This window comes from Sardina pilchardus, chromosome 22 (assembly GCF_963854185.1).
Source record: "Sardina pilchardus chromosome 22, fSarPil1.1, whole genome shotgun sequence".
NCBI classification, from domain to species: Eukaryota; Metazoa; Chordata; class Actinopteri; order Clupeiformes; family Clupeidae; genus Sardina; species Sardina pilchardus.
Genome location: NC_085015.1, coordinates 22,829,218 through 22,847,738, shown reverse-complemented (window position 1 = coordinate 22,847,738; position 18,521 = coordinate 22,829,218). Strand labels below are relative to the sequence as shown.

At 45.6% G+C, this 18,521-nt stretch overlaps 1 protein-coding gene across 1 annotated transcript in view; it reads left to right on the top strand.

Annotated features, from left to right (window-relative positions):
- Window positions 1-18,521, top strand: part of tbkbp1 (TBK1 binding protein 1) — a 61,065-nt gene that overhangs the window by 32,694 nt on the left and 9,850 nt on the right. Inside the window, exons 4-7 of the mRNA XM_062527054.1 lie at window positions 1,257-1,361; window positions 2,561-2,660; window positions 10,850-11,052; window positions 13,517-13,578. Of these exons, the coding sequence (XP_062383038.1) occupies window positions 1,257-1,361; window positions 2,561-2,660; window positions 10,850-11,052; window positions 13,517-13,578 (470 nt within the window). The remainder of the gene's footprint in view (window positions 1-1,256; window positions 1,362-2,560; window positions 2,661-10,849; window positions 11,053-13,516; window positions 13,579-18,521) is intronic.

The following is an 18,521-nucleotide window of genomic DNA, read 5'->3' as shown; positions in this document are numbered from 1 at the left end:
GGCGGATGTGTCTGAATTAAAACGCATTGAAGTGTGCGTTGAGGAGGTGGATTGGGTGGGGGGAGGAAGGGGGGGCGATGCATTAATACTTTGGTCTCGGGCTTGAAACATTCATGAAACGTTTGATTAAACCTTCCATCGGCGGCTGAGGTGGAAAGACCTGAACGAGTCGGCGGTGCTTCCTTTTTTTTTTTTTTTTTCTCCGGCATGTTCTAAAAATGGCACAAGCGCCGTGTTCCTCTACTTTTGCGTGATGACACAGGAAGGGGGAGAGCAAACAGCCGAGTGAGAACTACAGATGGAGTGAACAACCAGGGGAGAGGCAGCTCCGCTGTGATTTAACTCCCACCTGAGAACAAGAGACCGGGGGAAGAAAGCTCAACTCTTGATCAGTCTGGAGTCTGCAGATCGTGCAAGGCACCATGACTTGAGGGTTGGGTTAGGTGATGGGGACAGACTGGGGGGTTGTTTTACACTCTGGCTGTATGGATTATGAAGCCACAAATATGCTTCCATAAAAGTCTTTCTTTGCTTTTCTCTGTGTGTATTTAAAGCAGCACTAAAGAAGATTTGCTCTCCGGTTCCCCCTACAGTCGAGAAGTGCAATAATAAACCAACTAAATATGCGTATTTTGCAGCAAAGTATGAGCATAACTCTGATACAATATACTGTAGAGGAAATGCACCGACAGCGGTCTGTAGAAAGTCATCTCCAAATTCCTATAGCATAGCAACTCTTTCCCATTCCGATTTCGGGGGCGGTATAAAAATCACTGTTTTACAAGCGATAAGACCTTCTTGGAGTGTGGCAGAAGTGCCGTTCGGCCTATTAAAAGTTTATGTACCATTGGAATGATTTTGGAAACGTTATTTTAAGGGGGAAAAAACTCTTTCAGGGGCCTTAAGCGCCACACACTTTTTATATGTTGTCTTTTAATTGCCCCTGTCTGCAGAAGTGTTGCATTAAGTGTTATTTTCGCATGGTGGTCTTGTGAAAATCTTTGGTGGGAAGTTGTTACGAGTACTGTAGTTGCAGAAAATACATTCTATGGAAAACTAATGTGAAGGGGTGTCGAAAAAAAGCCACTTGTGTTAATTGTTCCAAATTCTGTAAACTCCGTTTCCCACTAATGATATGTAGTTTCTAATGACTACGTTAAGGTCCACTCTTGGTCATATATACTGTACTGTACCTTTAAAGAGCTGTGAAGTGGGCGTCTATTGAGAAGCACTTTGTTTCCCTCTCCTTGTTGTAGCTCCAGAAGAGTAAGGAGCGGGAGGAGCAGCTGGAGGATGTCATCCAGGCCTACGAGAAGATCCACATGGAGAAGACCAACCTCCAGAGAGACCTGGACAAGATGGTGAGAAACCAGAGCTTCCCCTCATCCACACATCACCTTCTGTTATCTCAGCGCAACCACGGGAGAGGTGTTTAGAGACGTGATGCGTGAGAGGACTGGCCTGCTGTTAAGTGCTGTTATCAAACATTATGTTAATGCTGTGTTTTGAAAGGTTATTTCTATCAGCTTGAAATGTGCTGCGGTAAAAGACTCCTCAAAATATGCGCATCTCCACATTAGGATGCGAAAAACTCAGGACAGGGGTCGTGGAGGTTAAGTAAATGTGCGACAACAAGACGGCGGGAAAGAGAAAGATTTAGAGAGGCTTTAGAACAGTGTGTGGAAGGGAAAAGGGTTCACTGCAATGACCCACCACAGCTGTCAGGCACAAACACAGTGACTCATCTGTCTGGTGTTTTCTTGATTTTTCTTGATAACATTTATTATTTAGAAAAGTATTCTGTATTGTGTACCCACCACAGTAATACCAACACATTCTTTGTCAGCCTCTCTCTCTCTTTCTCTCACTCTATCTCTGATTCTCTCTGTCTCTCTCTCCTCTGGTATGTCAGGTTGGGCTGGGTAATAAGCATGATGATGCAACATGTGGTATCTTCCTTTCTGGGAGTGAGATAATGCACATTTGAAATTAAAAGCCCGTCTGGAGTTTGGATATACTGATAAACATGATGAAATATTTCAGCCAGGGTGCAGAGATAATAGACCTGAAATGAACCTTTTTATCTCCCTCTCTCTTTCTCTTTATCTCCCTCTCTCTTTCTCTTTATCTGCCTCTGTCTATCTGTCTATCTTTCTTCCTTTCTCTCTTTTGGTTCCTCTGCCCTCTCTCCCCCACCCCGTCTCTATCGGCCTCACTATCTCTCTCTCTATTTCCTATTCTCGCTTTGTCTCTGTCCTTCCTTCCTCTCTCTCTCTCTCTCTCTATCTCTCTCTCTGACTCTCTTCCTCTCTCTCGCTGTCTCTCTTCCTCTCTACTACTAGTACTTGCACAATGTCTGTTATGATTTATTTTCATTTTTATTTTATTCTTTATTTATTCATCCTAGATTGGTTGTGATTTTAAAGATGTAGCATGATATATGCTTTTGTTAAATAAAGATGGTTGTAAAATTCTCTCTCTGTGTCTCTCTCTTCCTCTCTCTCTCCCTCTCCCTCTCCCTCTCCCTCTCTCTCTCTCTCTCTCTCTCTCTCTCTCTCAGACGTCTCTGGTGGAGAAGCATGTTGAGCGGATCCACAGTCTGGAGGTGGCCCTGCGTCAGCGTGAGAACTCCCTGCACAAGCTCAACTCCCAGCTGCACAGTAAGGACATGCAGTACCTGCAGCTGCACGCCAGCCCCGACACACACAGTGAGTCCAGCCGCTCCGCCCCGCCCTGCCCCTCTCCACCCCAGCGTCCTCCAGTGTCCTGCCAGCGTCCCCACCCCACCCCACCCCACCCCACCCCACCACACTTCACCCTTGTTCCTCCTCCACAACCACTGTCTTAAACCCCATCGGGTGCTGATCTGTGGGTAATCCAGTCGTATCTGCACCCCCCTCCCCCCCCACCACCACCACCACATTCACTACTGTACCATGCCCACTCACAACTGCCACTGCACTGCGTCCTACCCTCGCACCCGACCCCACCCCACCCCACCCCACTTCACCGTTGTTGACCTCTTCCTCCTCCACAACTACTGTCTGAACACCATCGGCCGTCGATCTGTGGGTAATCCAGTCGTACTCCACCCCCACCCCACCCAGTCACCAGGGGAAGAGGAAGAGAGAGGGATACGGTATCATACACTGAAAAGAGTGTAGGATGGCGTGAGAGAGGTGTAAGAGAACGAGAGTGGACGCCGCTCCCTCTGTCCCCATGATCCTAGAGATCCACAAATCCTGTCCTGTCACCGTGTGTGTGTAGGTGTGTGTGTGTGTGTGTGTGTGTGTGTGTGTGTGTGTGTGTGTGCGAGCGCGCTGCCTTATTTTATCCTCCTGTCTCATTCCCTTCCCCTTCTCTCTTTTTTCCTCTCTTCGTTTGCATTAAGGTTCTGTTCTCTCGCTCTCCTCTCTCCATCTCAAGCCAAGTTTATAGTCCCTGTGGGGCCAAATTGCTCCACAGCAAATTGCATTTGACAGAGACAATATAACAACAAGGCACTTCACACAACAGCGGATACGCTGAACAACAGAACAGAAGTGTGTACCAGACTGCAGATGCCGTGGTCACATTACCACGGTGGTCTTGCGCTGATTCAGGACCTGTACAGAATGGCAGGCTCTCACTCCCACAGCTGTAAGGATCCTCCAAAACTGTGTTGCTCTGATTGGTACTGACACACACGCATCTCTGTTAGTGTTTCAAAACAAAACATCTAAATGAAACCACATTCCTACTCACTATTCAGTCAAATTTCTCTTTTCTTCAACCATGAACAGTAATATCTGCGCCCATAGTGCTGGAAAACCTTTTGAGTCTTTTATAAACGCAGCGTTTCGTGTATTATCATGGAATAGCGTTGTCATTATTGACTTGACCATATGAGACAGAATAGCTATTATCTCTGGTGGCTGTAAAATAGAGGTCACACGAAGCTACAGAATCACAGAACACATTGCACAAAAGGCAGAGCGAGCAATTCTGTGGGTTGGAGTTGAGTTTCAGGCGTGTGGTCCTCTGTGTTTCAATCACAATCTCAGTTCACCAGCCGGCCCAGAGAAACGGCAAACCTATGAAAATCCCACAGAACTACAACCCACAGTCTGAGATAGATATTGCACAGACCCTAAGGTATGATACTGTATATTAAACAAGTCCCAAGCCAAATGACACACAGTCGAGGAGATATTGCACAAGTTGTGAATAAGCTCCTAAATACGGCACCGACAGTGCAGCACAGGTCCCAGGGCATGTTGAAATGTTCTCCGCTGTCTCCCGTCTCTGTTGTGTCCTCTGGTTCCCTCTGTCTCCCTGGGTCCCTCGTGTTGTACCTCTCATGTCTAACTTCTTTCTCTTCGTCTCTTTTCCTTCTCTATCCCTCCTTCTCAAGCCTCTGTTTCTCACTACTTCGCCCTCGTTCTCTGTTGCTTTAAGACTCCCATCCCAGCTAGCTGAATATCCACTATCTGTCTCGTTTGCCTCTTTTTTCCCCCTCCAGAATGCCTTGCTGTATCTCTCCTCTTCTCTCCTCCTCTTTCCTCCTCCTCTCCTCCTCCCTGGATCTCTCCATCACGCTCTCACCACCAGGCTCAGTCTATGCCACCCACTCTCTTTCTCCTTTCTCTCTCTCTCTTTTTCTCTCTTCCTTTCTCTCTCTCTCTCTCTCTCTCTCTCTCTCTTTCTCTCTTCCTTTCTCTCTTCCTCTCTATCTCTCTCTCTCTCTCTCTCGTACGCCCATGTACTTGGTGCATCACCGCTGCTAGTCCTGCCTAAGACCATCTACACTCAGGGTCAAGACCTATTCGGTCCTTGGTGCGCCTGCAATTCTGGAACTCTTTTTAAAGAGCCAAAGTGTGTGGTTTTCGTGTTGTCACTGGCCAGCCGAAGCTGAGTCATCGGCCAGAGAAATGCTGTGAGAGAGAGCAGTTATCCAGACTGACCTCCAAGGGAGAGAGAGAGAGAGGGGGAGTTTATGTGTGTTTGTGTGTGTGAGAGAGAGAAAGAGAGAGAGGCAGAGGAGAGTGAGTGAGTGAGAGAAAGAGAGAAAGAGTAAGCGAGTGGGTGTGTGTTGTGTATGTGTGTGCATGTGTGTGTTTTGTGTGTGTGAGTGTGTGTGCATGTGTATATGTGAGTGTGTGTGTGTGTGTGTGTGCATGTGTGTACGTGAGAGTGTGTGTGTGTGTGTGCATGTGTGTGCGTTGTGTGTGTGTGTGTGTGAAAGAGAGAATCAGAGAGGAAGAGAGGGCCAGCTGTAGGCTTGGCCGCTAATGTAAGTGCCCTTCCGCCAGGGGCGCACCTTGCCGACAGGCATGGCAAGCAACTGCTTGGAGCCCCGAGCCGTTAGGGGGCCCCGAGACCTCAGAGCGTTTACTGGTGCGACAAGCGAGAATTTCGTCAATAGAGATTGAATGGTGGGTTACGTGATTTTGTGTGCTCCTGTCCTGTCCTGTCTTACACATAGTAGCCTACATGTATGCTATCGGCTTATAAACAGTGGATCTGTGTCCAAAAGAGTGCAAACAATCCACACATATTGAGCCCGACTAGCGCAAAGTGCATCAAAAAAACACACCCATTCTTCACTGTTACATTGCTCCGCAATTATTAGTCGCAGCGAGATGAGACCTGTATTGCACGAAAGAGCAGAAGCGGGGCTTTCCAACGAGACTAGGCACTTGTCTGTACGATCAAGTATGAAAGTCATGAAGTTAAATCAAAGTATATCATATTTACAGTCTATATTGCTCTGCATACACCCGCACATCCAGTCTCGCTTGAATTACTGGCAAACCCGGCATCGCACAGAGATGCTACGCATATCAGATGAAAGAGGGGAAACAGAGCTTTCCATTGATACCAAATACATCGATCCTTTTGTGTTATAAAAACAGACGAAGTGACAAACAAATAATAATGTCATATACTAGCTCTCGTTTGATTTACTCGTGAAATCGCGATCATAAAGATGACACGCATGTCAGATGAAAGAGGAGAGCTAGAGCTATCCACACAGATACCAAATACAACCTTTTAAGTTATAAAACAGACCAAGTGACAGCAAAATAATAACTTCATTTAGCTCCACTTACCCTATGTTTTTGTGTGCGATAATAGCTGTTCATAATCCAACGTTATCATGTGTTTCTCTATGGCAAGGCACGTTCATAATAGCATACGGTTTTGAGATCCTAAAGGCTATAGCAAACTCCTGTATGGTATCCAATTCAAGACTCATATTGCATCCAAATTTGTTTGACAAATAAACACTTTTTTTGCCTTTACTTTGTTCATTGCAATGCAGTAAAATAAATATTATAGAGAATCATCATGTGTGCACGTCATGTGTGCTACAACGCAAACAAGTCAGGTCAGATCAGCTTATTTCTGGAAGGTAGGCCTACACACCACATATTTCTGTAAATTGCTCAGACCCAAAGTATCCCTCCATCATGGTTCTTGCCATTTACAGAGCAGTCAGGCCTATACAACCAAGTCATGTCGAGCTGCTTGCTGTGGTGAGATACACGTCAAAATGTAAGAATTTGTATAGTAGCCTGCTTTTTGAATTTGTATTATTTAAAAATCTAAAATAAATCAATGCAAGTATTTATGCATGATATTGTGGCAGATCTGGGTAGCCTACACTGTGCTGAAAAAAAACCCCAGTATGTAGAATAGAATAGAATAAGTCTAGCATGTGTGAATGGCACTTGCAACGAATGATAAATGCTTGGCATAGGGCTAGCAACATGTTAAAAACAAGTTTTTTTTGTTGGGGGGGGGGGGGGGGTTGTGTAAGTGGGGCCCCCTAGGGTTTTTTGCTTAGGGCCCCCACAGACTCTAGAATCGCCACTGCCTTCCGCTACCTAGAGTGACTTGATGGATGTTTGCAGCAAACTCTCTGGCACAATGTTATCTTACAGTAAATGCTATCAAGGAGTGTGTTTGTGGGCCTGTGTGTGTGTGTGTGTGTGTGTGTGTGTGTGTGTGTGTGTGTGGTGGTGGGGAGGAGGATGTGCTCATGCAGAGGTGCCCTTTTGTTTCTGTAGAAATAATAGATAGTTTGTTTGTGTGTGTGTGTGTGTGTGTCTGTGTGCATGTGAGCAAGTTTCATTTATGTATATGGTGTCGGTGAACAGAAATGTGTGTTATTTTGTGCACAACCATCCAAGTGTGCGTATGTGTGTGTGTGTGTGCCTGTGTGCACAAACCATCCATGTGTGCATATACGGTACATGTTTGCATGTACTGTACTGTATATGTGTGTGTTTCTGTGTGTGTTTGTGTGTGCACAGACCATCCATCCATGTGCGTCCGTATGTATGCGTGTGCTCATCTGAGTGTGCATTAACGAGCTGTGCCGTGCTGGACGCAGATGTGTGTGTAGGCGTGTGCACGGCCCGTGTGATGCCCACACACTCGTACCTGCGTCTCTGTCCGCACGTGCACGCTCCCACGTGCACGTGGCTCGGCCGAACCCCTCACAATAGCCACTGGCTCAAGGACTGCAATCTTTTCGAGTTCGAGAGAAGTCAGTGTGTGTGTGTGTGTGTGTGTGTATGTGTGTGCGTGCGTGTGTGTGTGTGTGCGCGCCCACACACCGGTCGGGGGAATTGAACATGCTGTTATTGCAGGAAATGAGTCTCTGCCCAGGGCTAACCACAGGAGAAGTCAGCTGAAATGACTGAAAGTCACCAGTAGCAGTGAGGGACAGATATAGCTAAACAGTTTTCAGCCTGGTCTCAAGTGCTGTTATTAAAGGACTCGGCGTAATCGCTATGCATAACACACTCAGTAGGAGTAAAAAAAAAAAAAAATCACCACTGTTGTTCCATCACTCCATCAGATTGGTTTATTTTTCTCATCGGAAAGAGGGAAAGCATCCCTCCTTTCCTCTGGTGACAGAAGTGGCCCTTGTGTGTGTGGCAGACGAGACGTTCGGCCGTGCGCACCGCGCACCCGTGAGAGCGCGTTAGTGAAGGGCACTCGAGCCGGAGCGGCGGCAGGAAGTCAGGTGGCCCCGGCCGGCGCGCTGTGTGTTCTCAGCTTTATTTGGTGCGTTTGAGTGGCAGCCGCGTGGAGAGGGGAGATCAAAGGGCGGCGGCTCAGAGGCAGTGTGCAGCCTGACGCACATCACACGGGGGGTATTTTTAGTTGGACGCCACGGGCCCTTCTGTGTAGACCACCTGTGCACCGTGTGTGTGTGTGTGTGTGTGTGTGTTTGTGTGTGTGTGTGTGTGTGTGTGTGTGTGTGTGTGTGTGTGTGCATTTATTTGTGTGTGTGTGACTGTGTGCATGTGTGTGTGCATGTGTGTGTGTCTGTGTGTGTATTTGTGTGTTTGTGTGTATGTGCATGTGTGTGTGTGTGTGTGTGTGTGTGTTGTTCTCCAGATGCTGTCTGCCTGTCAGCCATCAACCCCCCCCCCCCTCCCCCCCCTTTCCCTTCCACCCCTCCTTTGAAGACCATTGTTATACTGCTCAACTTGGAGCTGCTCAAAGAGCCGTGTGTGTTTGATAATTGGTGTTTTGGCGGTGGCCGCACAGGGGCACAGCAACTACAGTACATGCCAGGGAGGGAGTGAGGGAGAGAGAGAAGGAGAGAGGGAGTGCGGGACGACGTCTCACTGGGCTCAGCCTGTCAGACACACAGAGTGGCAGCAGAGAGGGAGCCGCTGCTCAGAGGCAGATAAACATGCTAATATGGCCACTTTTCATCACTGAGAGGGTTTTTAACTGTGATCCCTCATTGGTGGAGTCATTTACCTATTGGTCTTCATTCTAGCGATAGCTTTGAGGTCTTCAACAAGCGTCTAAAGACTCCTTTGTTTACCTTATATCTAACTAATTATATCTACTGTAACTTCTTACAGAGTTGTGGTTTGCATATATGTATGGTTTTGTTATTTTTCTGTAATTCTGTAATTCAGTCTATTATATTAGTATTCATAATTATTATTACTATTATCATTAGTAGAAGTAGTAGCTAGTGGCTAGTGATTAAGCCTGGTCCTCGGAGGGGAGAGTCCAGTGAGAGTGTGTGTGATGAGTCCAGATGAGTCCTGTGATCCGTGAGCTGTTTCACAACTGATTAGTGCTAGAGTGTGTGTACTTACAGGAGTCCATGCTCCTAGCTGTTAGGAAGATCTTATTGTGTCTTATTGTAATTGATTTGATCAGACAAACAAAGATATCAGTGTTATTACTGTACTGCATGTTCATATTACCGTTAATGGTGATGATAAGCATGCTGTGATCATTTCACTATGAAAGCAATCATTTGGATTGCAAATACGCTCCGAGACTCCGTAATTACTTTACATCTCTGAAATGATCCGAGAATCATAATGTTAACAGTAAATACCAACAGTATATGCTTGTAGGGTCATATCCTGTATTGGGTATTCTTGTGTATATTTGTACAGTTTCGATAGGAAAGATGATTCTGATCTATGGTTTCTTATTTAATACAGTTGAAAAAAGTGCGCACATCTAAACAAAAGTGCAGAAGCCAAAAAAGTTAAGATCCAAAAATTAGTAAAAGGTCCGCACACTAGCTCTCACTTGGTTTGGTTTATTAAGTAGAGTTCAAGTTACGTTTCGAGCCGCATGGCTCTTCTTCAGACTTCTATATAATACATTCATGACTGGTTTTCCCCTTCTATTAACGGCACCCAATTTGCAGTCTCACACGAGGTGATCTGTGGGTGCAGCTTCCTGCTACCAACGTCTGACAAAAACGTCTTTTTTTCTAAAGAAATTCAGGAGAATTCTGATAAGCAGACCACAGTGGAAAGTCACGCAAAGGACAGTAAGCATTGCTGAGGTGAAGCTGGAAAAAAAGATTGACATTTCTGACTTTTTGTAACCTTCATTAAAAAAAAACATGTCATGGACTTTATGAATTATTCACCCTTACCCTTTGAATCAATTATTTATATTTCATAGTAATTAAGTGTTTCATACACAGATGCATTCGTTGAAAAGCGCTTTAGCACACCTCTTTAGTGGGGACAGGTGCGTTGGATCAGGTAAGGGCAACCAGTTATACTTTATAGAGAAAATCCTGCACACTGTCCATTACGCATGTCAAACATTTATTCAACGTTGTGAGTAAATGTTTGGCATGCATGCATAATGGACAGTGTGCAGGATGTTCTCTCTAAAGTACAGATGCATATATCCAAACACAGATGCATTACATCCAAATGTGTGCCTTTCCAAGTGCATTCAGCATGAAAGGTGTGTCCAGTCCTCTCAGTGCCGGGCTGGTCAGCACCCTTCACACACTCTACGCTGCATCTCTTGTTGCCGTCCTTGGCGCCTGCAGCCATGGGCTGTCCGTCAGCGCGGGGCAGACAGCAGCTCTAATGAGGAGCGGCTCGTCGGAGTGGTCAGTGCTCCAGCACGGCCGAGAGTGATCTCCTGACTGAGTGTCAGTTTGTAACCTAATGATCCTGCTGCCCATACCCTTAAAACTGCCTCCCTGTGGCGAAAGGCTTCGGTGGAATAGCTGTGCATGGGGACTGTGTGTGTGTGTGTGTCTGTGTGCGTGTGTGTGTGTGTGTGTGTGTTGGTGCGTGTGTGTGTGTGTTTAGATGGGTTTACAGCATGACTGTGTCTGTATATACAAACAAACACGTGCGTGTGTGTGTGTGTGTGTGTTTGTGCGCGTGTATGTGTGTGTGTGTGTGTGTGTGTGTTTGAGCATGTATGCATTATTTTGTATGAATGTGTATTTCTCAATCATATGTACTGTACCAGTGTGATTTGACCTCTCTCTCTCTCTCCCTCTCTCCCTCTCTCTCTCCCTCTCTCTCTCTCTCTCTCTCTCTCTCTCTCTCCCCAGTGCTGGACTGTCCGGCGCTGACCCTGCAGAGCTCCCGTAGTCTGGACGCGCTGTCCGACCTGAAGCTGCAGCAGCTGGAGGCGGAGCTGGAGGGGGCGCGGCACGAGGCCGAGGGGGCGTGTCAGCGGGAGAAGGAGCTCAAGGCCCAGTGTGAGCGCATGCAGGACGAGCTGCGCGAGCTGCAGGACAACCAGAGAGAACGCGTGAGACAACACACACACACACACACACACGCACGCACCCACACACACACTCGCGCGCGCACGCGCACACACACACACACACACACACACACAGTACACACACACACACACACACACACACACACACACACAGTACACACACAGTACACATACACACACAGTGCACATGCACACAGTACACATATACACAGTACACACACATTCACCAGGGCCGGTACTAGTCTCCAGCCAGAGATGAGCAATATTTATAATACATGTTTTCGAAATCGTATTTTATCATTTGTATTTTATTCTGTTGAAGAAAATTAGCTTGACGAACTAGACCCACATCAAGATGTAGGGTCTGGGAACTCACCATAGCAGGGCTCAATTGGAGAGGTGGGAAAAACAGTTGTCTTTCAAATTCCCTCTCCACGCAATAGGATAGCGCTTAACGAATCAAGTAGCAGGATGCTTAACGGTCGTAACTTCTGGTCGGTAGGTAGGGGCGTCTAGATTTCAAGGCTAGAAGGAAATGGCTTTCAATTAAAAAATATTTCATAGGTGTGTATTTTTGTAGTTTAAAAATAGAGACCAATATTTTTGGTAAAAACCAAAAGCCTATTTTTGGTGATATGATGAAAGATGACTAACTTGCTCACACATACAACACACTCCCCCTCACACCAACCTCAAATTTCTTTGGAACTTGAATGATCCGTTTCTTGTGAACTTCCATCATCCAGTCAGATATGGTTGCCTTGTAACGTTGCCAGCTGACAATGCCAGAGACTTTGTACTGCTTGACAAGTACAGTTGTGACTTTTTGAGTCATTTGCATCTCCGGTATTTACAGTAGGCTATGAGTTGTAACATACAGTACTGGTCAGCATAGTCGATCGGTTGACTGTTTGCAGGTTATGGCATGCCTCGTAGGCAGAGAAAAGCTGTTGCTCTCAAACACCGTCCACTTCATCAACAGAGTCAGTGTACTGATGAAGGAATAGATTGAATAGAGAGACATACACACACACACACACACGCACACACACGCACACACGTACACACAGATCTACTGTATGTTCACACACACACCCATGCAGGAGCCCTACTGTACAGACATATAAATGAGACACACCTACTCTTGTGCACATACACAGACTGAAAGAGTTACATTGAAATACTTCTGCATTCATACAAACTTACACGAGCATATCACAGTCTGCATCACATTTGTCAAGTAGGAAAATGTTTGAAGGCAGAGTGTCACTATACAATTACGCTGGGTGGAATGAATGTGTTCTGGGGGAGCTGGTTGCGTACATCGTGATGTATTGATACTTCATCCTCCCTAGCCCCACTGCAGTGCAGTCCAGCCAGCACAGTTGATGTTTACATTTAAATATACAGAATGTTTAGTTTAATGGTTTAAATAACTAAATGAAGGCAGATGAATCATGTGCACTGTTATTTCTATATTGTGAGGAACGAGAGGAGGTGAATTAGCATTCACGGTCCCTAAGCAGTATGCAGAGAGATACTGTAGCGAATGAATCATTAATTATTTAAGCATGCCTATGAAGCGAGTGCATATGTTCTGTGCATGTAAAAGCTTATCATGAGGGCACATCATTGGTAAAACTGATAAAAGCTGATCATTATTAACTCATTTAAAAACTACACACGCACACACACACACACACACACACACGCAGGCACGCACCCGTATATCATATGCTCCCACACAGACGCACAGACACAGAGGTGCTGGCACAGCTGCAGATTAATCCCAGAATCAGGTCACACTCTCCCGTGCTGTGCCTGATACTCACGGGTGCGCACGTGTCTGTTGCTAGCGCACGTCAACACGCTAATCAGAGTCAGGGGCGCAATCACGCTACTAATCATTTAGGATTCACAACCTTGTACACGCTCAAACACATATCCATGAACAAGTGTACTCTCTCTCCCTCTCTCTCTCTCTCTCTCTCTCTCTCTCTCTCTCTCTCTCTCTCTCTCTCTCTATATATATATATATATATATATAATGTATATATATTCAAATTCAAATTCAAAAATGCTTTATTGGCATGATAAACAAGATCCATGTTGCCAAAGCAGTCATGCAAATGTATATCATAGTGTAACAGTAACACAGAAACATAATAATGCATATACAGTATACACTGTTCACATAATGCATACATACTGTATATTATACTGTGTATACTGTATATATACTGTATATATATTTCTCCCTCACACACACACTCTATCTCTCTCTCACACACACATACACACACAAAATGCACATCACTTTAGCCATCCCACGTACTGTAGGCCACAGTACAGTATATACCCCATGTAATGTAAGCATACTGTGCAGTGTGTTCTGTATTGTTCTGATTGTTTCCACCGCACAACCCAACTGCTGTGTGTGGTGGCATCAGTGTGTGAGCGTGTGTCTGTCCTCTGCCCCGTACAGGACATGAGCTCCACCTGTGCCCAGTGTGACGTCGAGTGGATCAAGAAGGTCGGGGACGAACAGTAAGTCTCGCCATTGGGTTTATGAATGTTAGATAGTAGGGATCCTGATTGAAAGGCAGGGCACACTTCGAAGGTCTAAATTCTAACGAAAGCTAATTAGAAAACTGTACAAAATCAAAATGTAATACAATATAAAAACATATAAAAATATAAATAAATATAAAATGTAATAGTTAAATCCTAAGCACAAACGTTGGTGGATCAGCTCACATGACAGCACATCACTCTCTCTAGACTCTAGATAGCTCATACATGTTACACTTTACTCACTGACTCTCAGTACGTTGCCCAGCGTTTAAATTAGGGCCCTAGATGTTGGATCCTTACAGTGACCGATGAGGTGTCTTGGGTAGCATATCCCATTCACATGACATAAACCACACCACTGCTGCTGAATTGAAATTCATGTTTATAGTCACATTTAGAGAGGCGGATGCTTCCATTCAAAGGAATTCACACATGAGGTAAAATGCAATTGCTAAATGAAAGAGAAAGCATTAAAAGCAACGTGAGATGAAGGGGGAAAATCTTTTCCGTTTCATAGGACTAAGAGCTTGAGTTGTTTGTCATTCAGAGATGCAAGAGGTTGTGGACGAGCTGCATCTTCAGCTGCTTTTTGAGTTTTGGGAGTGAAGCTGTCAATTCGAGGAATTCGGCGTTGGTTTTGCTGTGGGACGAAAAGGTTGCACAGTCGACAGTGGGATGGATTTGGCTTGTAGAGCTGGATGAACGTGAAAGTAGGATGGGGCTCCTCAGTTAACTGCTCTAGGCAACAATCAACGAGTTTTGAACTTCATGCCACCATAGGCCAATAAAAAGACTTCTGCAAATTCCATGGGGGGGGGGGGGGGGGGGGGGATAAAACCCTTAGGACTGGCTCCCCATTCAGAGAGAGAGAGAGAGCGAGAGAGAGAGAGAGAGAGAACTGGTCTGGATCGGCGTTATGTCATGATGCCTAATGCCACAGCTCATGTTGGGATGAAATATCTCGACACCAGGTGATCTCATCGTTGGTGGCAGACTCTTGGTTTGGGGAAAGCCACAGTCATACAGGGCCGTGACCAATGAGGCGTGTCAGACATTGCTCTCTAATAATTCAGATGTGACTAGACAGAATGCCCCAGACCATCAGTTGACTGAGAAGTACTCCAGAAACATTAATAATCGGATGTGTAGCACATAGGACGAGTGCAGAATTATGACCTTTACTGAGTGGCCAGCAGAGGCAGGTTAAAGTCAAATTAACTTTATTTGTATAGCACTATTAAAAGCAACAGGTGCTTTCCAGCCAAGCTAAATGTGTTGATCATATTTATCTATGAAATAAATTAAATGACCCTTTGACCCTTCGATTGTTTTTGTCAAGTGATTTTTATCTCAAGAATTTGTTGCAGAGTTGATGTTTTTGGGGTGAATTTGCATAGGAAAGTAGGTCTGATGAATTTGTAAACGTTTGTCGTAATCTGGAGTGTGTGTGGGTGGGTGTGTGGTTGTGGCTATGGGCTTGTTGATGTCTTCATGGTCACATCTCTGTGTTTCAAATGCCTGCTGCACCTGTTGCGAAAGCACTGAAAGTACTTTTTTTTCTAACCAGATGCCGTCATCCGAAGAAATCGCCATTTTCGCTTCCATTTTCTACAATGAATGTACATGGTCTCGTTCCTTCCCCTACAGGAGAAAACAGTAGTGAGAATTTCACAGTTAAAAAGACCAGAGTTTTGCCATGAACTTTGTGACTGTGTACATGCAGATGTGTTTGAGAGAGAGTGAAAGAGAAAGAGAGAGAATGTGTGTTTGTGTGCATGTATGTGCCTATACACATGTGTGTTGGTGTGTGTGTGTATGTGTGTTGGTATTTGTAGAAGAGAGAGTGTATGTGTTTGTGTGTACCGTATGTATCTATGTGCCTATACACATGTCTGTGTATGTGTGTACATGTGTGTGTGTGTATGTGTTTTGTATGTGTGAGTGTGTGTGTGTTGGTATTTGTAGAAGAGAGCAAGACATTGAGGGCCAGATGTACTAAGACAGCACTAATACCGTTAACGTTAAAAACGTTAGTACATCTGGCCCTGAGTGCATTGTGCATGAGAACGTGTGTGTTTCTGCAGATATAACCAGTAGGGGGCAGTGTGGGCCTAGTGGAGCAGGCAGGGGTCTGCCCTGCGCTCCCTCCCTCCCTCCCTCCCTCCCTAACCAAAGCTCTAACCTCAACCCCCGGCTGGAGTGCGGGCCCCACTCTCACCTCTCTCCCCGCTGCTGAGACGCTGGTCTGCTGTACGCCACTTGGCAACACAGCCCACACGCACAGTTTACACCGAGGTAGTAAGAACACCCACTGACACGCAACACAACACAACACACACACACACACACACACACACACACATACACACACACACACACACACACACATAGGGAAGCTTCTGCTATTACTACTACTACGACTAGTTTCCACTGTGTAGCCCCTGGCTCTGTTGTTCACCTCACACACCGCACGCTAGCCCACCAGCCCTGCCCCCGCACCCCCCTCCGCTCTCTCTCTCTCTCTCTCTCTCTCTCTCTCTCTCTCTCTCTCTCTCCTTCTGACTGAGCGCTTCCTGTCTTCGCTGATTCTTGTAAGTTGGCCGTTTAATTGAAATGGACCGAATTGTCAAGGTGGAAAGACACTCTCTCATTTTCACCTTTCACCTGCTTGTTTGGCGGCTGGCAAGTGTGAGCTGGCATTTGCTTGTTTTTGAAAGGGATTTGTTTTACGGGGGAAGGTGTAGGTTTGAGCGGAGTTTTGGTTTTTCTTTTGATTTCACACTATAGTCAGAAGAATTAGGTGCTAAAGTCTCCATCTAAATGTCCAATATAAGAGAAATACCCCATTTTGTAAAATTTGTTTCCTTAGAGACATTAACCAGCTGCATTTGTGTGACATTTTAAAGCCTCTTAATATTTTGTTATAGCAGCTCTGAATTTGAAAGATTGTTGTGATTTAAACAAAATTGAGATTTTTTTCCCTGAACTACAGTATGGTTCCAGGTTTTTGCAATAATGGCACTTTAATGCTTACAGATTTTTAAACAACACGTTGCATTTTGCATTTTAAATTGCTCACAACTTTGTGAACAATTACAAATACTTGATGACAATTGTTCTGTGATTGACAAGGAGGTGGATATCCCCAGATTTCACTATAATGAACACATAATAATAGATACTGTGGCCCAGATGTACTAACACTTTTGCGCCCACTTCAGGCATATTTGTTTCACAACGTGTGCATTAAAGAATAGCGAGGTACAAACAGACCGCACTGAGGTAAAATCGCAGACTGCCTGTCGCCAGAGCTGAGAATGTCAAATTGCGCTTTTCGTTCTCATATGCATTCATAGGAGGGTCAGGGGAAAGTGGGAGTATGTGCGAAAACTGCCCATCAAAGCGCACATCTATTTTGCGGCGAAATATTTCCGCCTTGTAAAAGCAGGTGTTAATCCGGATTGTGGTTAAATGCGTCAATAAAAGACACTTTCAGAGACAACAGAATCGCTATCTAGAGCACCAGGTTTGCGTCATTGTACTATATCAAAAGCAACCCTAACTTTTGTGGGCCTTTCCAATGTCTTACTTTCACTTTCATGTCATCCATTTAAACTTTCCTACTTGCTAGATTTGACCAATCTTCCATAGCCTACGTGCACAAGTAGTTTGATTAGAGCTACTGCTCTTCATAATCTTCCTGCTTGTTGACAACATGTATTGTATTATTTTATGATCGCTAAATGTTTGATTCCTTATAATGTTGTCATCAGTTCCTTCATTCAACTGCGCTTGAGACTGGAGTATGTTGTTGAGTTGTTAACGTTCGTAAATTGCGGGGGCGGAGAAAAGTGCTGATTACCCAGTAAACTGAAGGCTTGATAAATACCACGTTAGCTGAAGTGTCACCACGTGCAGCGTCTGCGGATTGGCCATGGCATGGCGCCGGTAGCACTACGGTCGCAAACCTACGTACATCTGATCTGGCCCTGAGTGTTAAATATTGTGCTGCTTATGTGCTTATTTCACATCTTCTTGGAAAAAAAAGAGAGATTCCCCTCATTTGCAGCGGTCAGACGGTCAGATGTTCTGACCGCTCGTCTGCTGTGGAGTAGTGTGTGTGCGCTTTTCTGGAGCGCGGCGCTGGTGGTGTTTTTTTTTGCATGAGCAGCAGTGGCACATGTACGGGTGGGCCACTGCCCCCCGTGCCCCCCATGCCAGTGTCGGTGAGCGAGGGGAAAGGGCTCTCCCTGCCAGGATCTGCTGATGTGTGTGGTACGCGCCTCTTTGCGGAGCTCGGCACTTCACCACACTGACCCAAATTAGCACACTTTGCTGGGGAGGATATCGCTGAGCATGGATAAAACAGACATATGGGAGGAGGGCGCGCACAAACACACACACACACACACACAACACACACACACACACACACACACACACACACGCATAATTTTGCTGAGGATGATATTGCTGAGCATGGATAAAACGCATAGGAATGCACACGCAAGCATAGACGCACACACATTCTCAAAAGGTGTCTTCTTTGAAGTTCTGATGAGGATTGGATTCAACTGTTTTGATGTTGTAAATGAAGGGCGTCTGCGTGCTTGTCCAACTGACTCTGGATCAGCTTCAGAACGGTTCTGACCCTGGCCCTGGTGTGATGCACATGTCCTCAGATCAGATCCACACCTGTTCCAGCCAGAGCCCGCTGCTGCGCTGAACACAATGCACACAGTGTTGCCAATCCACCATGAATCATTATTTAGCATTATTTAACATCAACACCATCCGGCGTTTGCTATCTTCAATCCACCCTTTCATGGCCAGCTCTAACTGGCACGACGTGTGTTAACGCTTCGTGAGCAGGCGTAGTCACGTTTTGTGTGTGTTTCCAGTGAGCGCTCAGCACA